The sequence below is a fragment of the Etheostoma cragini genome, chromosome 2 (genome assembly GCF_013103735.1).
Source record: "Etheostoma cragini isolate CJK2018 chromosome 2, CSU_Ecrag_1.0, whole genome shotgun sequence".
NCBI lineage: Eukaryota > Metazoa > Chordata > Actinopteri > Perciformes > Percidae > Etheostoma > Etheostoma cragini.
The window spans coordinates 28,677,060-28,684,120 of record NC_048408.1 but is presented as its reverse complement, the minus strand read 5'-3'; the positions used below and the strand labels follow the sequence as shown (position 1 = coordinate 28,684,120).

Below are 7,061 nucleotides of genomic sequence, written 5' to 3'. Positions count from 1 at the left end.
TTTTCATTCATCTCTTTGCTCCATGTCATCCCCCCCTACACCCCCCTCTTTCATGTCTAGGCAACACATCAGAATGTCCCAAAGCAAAGCTCAAAGTAACATCCCCGACCAACAGTTCCAATGAAACTAATACAAAACAGCTTAAAACAACACATATTTTAAAAGTTGAAAACAGATATTTGGTGTTTTGGTTTGATAAAATTATGATTCATTGGTTAAAAGTTTCCCCGGTCACTAACGGTATACAAAGAATGTCATCCATTAAGATTATAGATGTCCGAAACAGCCAGGTGGCTATAAGTGAATTCAGAGGGCTTCAGATCTTTTGTATCCCTACTATTAATTTGGTTTATGATTTCATTTACTGTTGGGTCCTTGGAAACATTACAGAGTGGGGTCTAGACCTACTTTATCTGCAAAGTGTCTGGAGATAACTCTTCTTCGTCATGAATTGCTAATATAAATAAAATAGAAATATACGTATATTATCCACTGATTCTTATATTGCCATGGTCCTGCTACACGTCCTGCGGTGTCCTGCTACGCTCTGCTGGGCCTTTTAATGCTGCACGGTGCCCTGCTATGCCATGAACTACTACAAACTACTATTATTTTCAGTCACTGTTCCATTACCTTTTACTGTGCCTGTTATTGCCGCTCTTCATTTCTAACCCAACCGGCACCGTCAGACACCGCCTACCAAGATCCTGTCCCAGGTTTCTTCCTTAAAGGGAGTTTTTCCTCGCCACTGTTGCACTGTTGCTTGCTCTGGAGGGAACTACTAGACCTGGGGGGTCCTTGTAAATGACAGAGTGGGGTCTAGACCTGCTCTATAGCCTGGGAGCAAACCCGCACAAGTTTGGGACCGCACAAGTTTGGGAGCTGTAGTAGTAGTAGTAGTAGCAGTAGCAGTAGCGTAGTAGTAGTAGTAGTAGTAGTAGTAGCAGTAGTAGTAGTAGCAGTAGTAGTAGTAGAAGTAGTAGTAGTAGCACTAGCAGTAGTAGCACTAGCAGTAGTAGTAGTAGTAGTAGTAGCACTAGCAGTAGTAGTAGCAGTAGTAGTTGCAGTAGTAGTAGTAGTAGTAGCACTAGCAGTAGTAGTAGTAGTAGTAGAAGTAGTAGTAGCAGTATTAGTAGTAGTAGTAGCACTAGCAGTAGTAGCAGTAGTAGTAGTAGTAGTAGTAGCAGTAGTAGTAGCAGTAGTAGCACTAGCAGTAGTAGTAGTAGTAGTAGTAGTAACAGTAGTAGTAGTAGTAGTAGCAGTAGTAGTAGCAGTAGTAGCACTAGCAGTAGTAGCAGTAGTAGCAGTAGTAGCAGTAGTAGTAGTAGTAGTAGTAGTAGTAGCACTAGCAGTAGTAGCAGTAGTAGCAGTAGTAGTAGTAGTAGTAGCAGTAGTAGCAGTAGTAGCACTAGCAGTAGTAGTAGTAGTAGTAGTAGTAGTAGTAGTAGCAGTAGTAGTAGCAGTAGTAGTAGCAGTAGTAGTAGTAGCAGTAGTAGCACTAGCAGTAGTAGTAGCAGTAGTAGCACTAGCAGTAGTAGTAGTAGTAGTAGTAGCAGTAGTAGTAGTAGTAGTAGTAGTAGTAGCAGTAGTAGTAGTAGTAGTAGTAGGAGTAGCAGTAGTAGTAGTAGTAGTAGTAGTAGTAACAGTAGTAGTAGTAGTAGTAGTAGTAGTAGCAATAGTAGTAGGAGTATTAGTAGCAGTAGTAGCACTAGCAGTAGTAACAGTAGTAGTAGTAGTAGTAGCAGTAGTAGTAGCAGTAGTAGCACTAGCAGTAGTAGTAGTAGTAGTAGTAGTAGTAGTTGCATTTTACGCGTGGAGGAATAAATCATTTAAACTGGAACGTCAGCGCATCGGTGTGTTATTTCTTTATTTCTTTATTTTCTATGAACTTGTTTTAAATGATTCCATTCAGCATTGTCCCCTTAGCATTTAACATCTCACACATATGCCATGTGTTATTTTCATGTCCCGGTGATTAGTCCCTCGCGCCGGCTCTTCTTTGGACCGCTTACAGATGCAAGACCTGTTTGATAATCTCTCATCAACGTTTTATGTAAAGCCCTTTGAGATTTGAACGTTTTTGAAGTAGTTCTTTGTTTCTGTAATTTAATTCCATTTCCTTCAATTAAGCCTCAGAAAAGATGTTCATTGAAGGATCTGTAACCTTGCCTGAAAACACTCCTCCCCACTTCTGATTTGTGCTACTTTTCCATTCTTTGTTTAGTTCAATGTTCAAGTACAGCTGAGGACGTTCAAGTGTCTGCATGTTCAGGGCCATCTGCTGTGTTCTTAGTTAGTAAGGTACAGGTTCTTCAGGGGCTTTGGAAACATTGGAAACATTGGAAACCAACTTTTTTTTTTTTTTTTTTTTTTTTAAGTGTTAAATGAATATTCAACAGGAAATGTGTCTTTTGAGCAGGCAGGAGGACAGAGGACAAAAGCTGCAATAGCTTCCAGGTTTAAAGTTATTTGAGAAACTAGAACATCTCTTGTTGAACTATTAACCTCTGTGCTGTTTTCCCCTTAACCCTGAACTTACCCTTCCAGGTCCAAAATATTATTTTTTTTGGGTGCTTTTTCAATGTTTTTGTCGTTTTTTTCAGATTTATTTGTCACTTTTTCAATGCTTCTGGCGCTTAAAAAAAAAAAGAAAAAAAAAAAGACTTGAGCTGGTTTAATCAAAGGTTTTACACTTATTCTTGGAATTCAAGTTTTTAGTTAGGAGTGGCAGAAATTATTAATTATTTTCATTAATAGTTAAGATCAGAGGATGTTGAGTGGATCTCAGATGGGTAGATGTCGAAGTTTAGTTTTGATTGACCATTAAAAAACATTTAAAAAATAATTTAAATTATCTACGGTTAAATAAAACACCCCAAAAATTCAACGAAAGTAATCAATAACTTTACCTGAAGAATGTTGTATGGAATCATCCATGTTATTTTTGTGTACATGTACGCACATTAATACATGAGGGCCAGTGTGAGGCTGTTTGACGTTGAAATGATGGCATATTGTATTCATTTATTCATTTAAAGAAAGGCTGATTCGCCACTGTTCTCTTTCAGCTGTCAGCTAATAATGTTAATAGTGGGGTGACATAATACAAGCTTAGTTCCTGCTTTGTAAAATTTATATATATATATATATATATATATTTTCCAGTTTGGTCACAGAGATGTAGAACGTTTGCTGCATTAAACACATTATTGCCTGTGTTGTCATATTATTATCACCATATTGTATTTTCAAATCAATTCCAGTTGTATTTATAGTGTCAAATCATAACCCACGCCTGCACGGCAAACGACTGGCTGTCAATAGATTGACTCGTTATTTTACTGTGTTGTATTCCTATATGTGCCTACCTGTCGTAATGATGTTGTGGTGCATAATTACATTCAAGTGCAATAATTAGTTATTCTAGTCGAGTGCAATAAAAGGGCAAAGTGACAATGTATTCATTATATATATGTATTATTTCACTTGTTTTAGAACGTGTTGTTGGCTGTGGTTTGTTTTCCTTTTGTTTCCCGGTCTCCTAACACACTCTAGCCGACTTCACGTTAAAGTCCCTGTTGATTGGATCCCGGGGGTCGTTGTTGGAGAAAAGGGGCGGGGCAGAGTGCGCCTGGAAAGGAGCGAGAGAGCGGGGGTGGAGAAGTGTTTGGCTGGTGTTTACCTGGATGCACCGTGTGCGTTGCTGATTTTCTCATAAGAACTAGCTAAGCGACGCTAACCGCCAGTACTGATCACGAGCAGCGCTCCTAAATCCCGGGACCCGCTGTCCAGTCGCAGCCCCTGTTAACCCTCCTGTTGTCCTCGGGTCAAATTTAACCCCTTTAAAAAAAATGTCTATATCTGAATTATGGGTTTCTTTTTAATCAAATTACCACAAAAAATGGATTGGATTCCTTACAACGCTCTTTGCAAATACAAATGATCACTTTCATTCCTCTGATCTTAACTATCAGTCATAATAATTCATAATTACTGCTTTTTTAACTCAAATATTAGGTACAGTTGAATTAAATGAGGGTTATTGACCATGAATTCCAAAAAGTAGTGTAAAACTAGTGGTAGTAAGGTGTTAGTGAAAACTAAATAGTCTGAAAGTTACTTTTTAAACTCACCGTCTTCTGAGCTCTTTTCCTTCATCCTTAAATGAGTCCAAATAACTGGAATTGAAGTTGTTTTTCTTTGTGAAAACGTGTGTTCATGTGGATTTGTCTTTTTAGGTATGAAGGGGAATTTGTGCAGGGCAAATTTCAAGGCGCCGGCGTCTTCACTCGCTTCGACGGGATGAGGTTCGAGGGCGAGTTTAAAGGCGGGTGCGTGGACGGCTCAGGTAAGACTACACCACTCAACTCAAAGGGTTAACAGAGTACATTTACAAAAGTACTGCACGTTAAGTACAACTCTGAGGTACTTTCTTACGTATTTCCAAACTTCTACTTCACAATTCAGAGTCAAATATTCTTGTTTTTCCTGCACTGCATTTATCGGACAACTTTAGTTACTTTGGAGGTTCAGATCATTTTTTAATGATACAAGTTAAAATCAACTTATGATGCGTTATTATAGATAAACGTAAAACTTTATTGATCTCCGGGGGAAATCACAAGCTACCCAGCAGCATATAAAGTTAAGTAGAATCAAGGGCATGGCCTTGTTTTTAAAGTGGATCATATCATATGAAAAGTTATATTTGCACGGTGTATCTGTATTTTCTGTTGTTAACATTTGGTTCTCACACAGCTGACAGCCATATTTAGCATTAACCCTCGTTTTGTCCTATATCAGTGTTGTTTTGAATTACCCAAAATAACAAGATTGATTCCACACAATGCTCTTTGGGAAGTAGAAATCTTTACTTTCATTAATTTTGGGGTCTTATTAAATTTTATAGCATTTGAAGAAAAAATGGAAGTGTTTTTGAAATAGTATTGAGTAAAAGTTGACATATTCTAGTCTGTGATTATCATCAACATCCATTCCTTTAATTTTAGTCAAAATAATTCCAAATTTCTGCTTTTCTAACTCAAACATTAGGTATATTTTCCAAAATAAATGGTTTATTGACCATAAATTCCAAAAATAACCGTGAAACTAAAGTTGAAAAGTTAGTGCTACGTAGTGTTGAAAATGGCGAAAAAAGACAATTATTTAAAAAAAAAGCGTCAAAAGTGCTGAAAAAAGGGACAAAAACTCAAGAAAAAGTATAAAACATTGACTAAAAGCATCGACAAAATTGTTGAATTTCCATTTTGACGGTAAGACAACACAAGGGTTAAGAACATATCTGTGGCTTTAGATGACTTTAGCTTACCTAAGCAGATCTCGTGAGAGTTTTCCTGAGACAGGAACAGGTCTCGAATAAAGTTAACTTTCTCCTGATTTATCATTCAGAGAAAATGACATTCTAGTGTCTCAATGTTCAGGAGACACGCGGCTCATAATCTGTGTTCAAGTTGACTTCCCTTAGTGCAGTGGTTCCCAAACTTTTTCAGCTCAAGACCCAAAAGAGAAATCTGGTGTCTCCCCGGGACCCAAATTTACAAAAATTCACCATGAATCATTGTGACATCTACATTTAAACTGTGGTCAAAAGACGGAACAAACCATGAATTTAAATGTATAAGAAGTATATTTATTCCATTATAAAAGTAAACAACAACAGAAAAGGTCTCTATTCTCTTTTCTGTGTCTCCCCCCTTTCTCAACTTATGTTCTTATCCCCTCCTAGGATAAGAGAAGAGAGAGAGAGAGAGAGAGAGAGAGAGAGAGAAAGAGAAAGAGAGAGAGAGAGAGAGAACCCCACCCCCCCAAGTATCTGAGCTGAACAGACCAGTGTAGCCAAAGAGAACCATTCACATAAGATTGATATGCGTTTAACTCTGCCAATTGGCGACCCAATAAAACGGGTCTGCGACCCATTTTGGGTCCCGACCCTAAGTTTGGGAAACCTTGCCTTAGTGGAATCAAGACACTCCGGCTGTATTATTATACAGAGTATTATTCTGAAATGGACCATTCTGCATAATGAGTCATTTTACTTTTGGTACTTTAACTCCTACCTTTACTTAAGTAATATGTACTTATTGTACTTTTTACTAAATGCAGGATTTTAACTTGTGTCAAAGTGTTTCTACACTGTGCTATTGCTACTTTTAGTCAAGTTACCTATCGGACTACCTCTCGTTCAGTTTTTCTGCTCCTTCTAATTAAATAATTGTGTCACTTCTCACACATTTAGGGAATACATATTTCAATTTTAATCTCACACATTGCTATACATCTGGTTTCTCTCTCTCTCTTTGATCTGATACCAAATGTTAAACGTACTTTTTTAATTATATTAAACCTAGAAACGTGTTGATTGTCTGGACTGGAGTCTCCCGTGTGTGTGTGTGTGTGTGTGTGTGTGTGTGTTTGTGTGTGTCTAGGCTTTGTCTCTCTGAGGTAATCAACACGTTTTATTCATGTCACCATGACAACTGGTTCATTTTTGTGCTTGTAAAAATAGAGATGGAACATAAAGATTCCTTTTGGTTGAGAGATCTAACAACCTGAAATCAGGAGGCGGGGCGAGCAGTGTGTGTGTGTGTGTGTGTGTGTGTTTTAAAGGAAGGGCTTCATTCCTAAATGTTTTTATGGAGTTTGTAGTTGAACATTAACCCAAGTTCCGGTAACCGTTAACCATAACCCAATATTTGAAAGAAGGAAGAAGTCAAATTTATTGCTGTTAAGGCTCTTAAGATTTAAGACTTGTGCGGTAATGCTGTAACTTCTTTTTTTTTTTAAATAAAATTGGTATTGAAAAAAAGTATTGTTTAAGGAACCGGTACCGAAGTCCCGGTATTGGTATCAATACCGGGATCTACAGTTCTTTGAACGATACCCAGCTGTGGTCAGATGACAGAAGATTAAGGTGATGAAACATAAACTAGATTAAAAGTCAAAGGTCCCATGACATGGTGCTGTTTGGATGCTTTTATGTAGACCTTAGTGGTCCCTAATACTGTATCTGAAGTCTCTTTATATAGACCTTAGTGGTCCCC

The 7,061-nt window shown here is 37.8% G+C and overlaps 1 protein-coding gene across 2 annotated transcripts in view; it reads left to right on the top strand.

Annotated features, from left to right (window-relative positions):
- LOC117934608 (MORN repeat-containing protein 4-like) overlaps positions 1–7,061 on the top strand; it is a 20,212-nt gene that overhangs the window by 11,243 nt on the left and 1,908 nt on the right. For both annotated transcript variants that reach the window (XM_034856419.1, XM_034856409.1), the window contains exon 4: positions 4,239–4,348. In XM_034856419.1, coding sequence (XP_034712310.1) covers positions 4,239–4,348 — 110 coding nt within the window. The remainder of the gene's footprint in view (positions 1–4,238; positions 4,349–7,061) is intronic.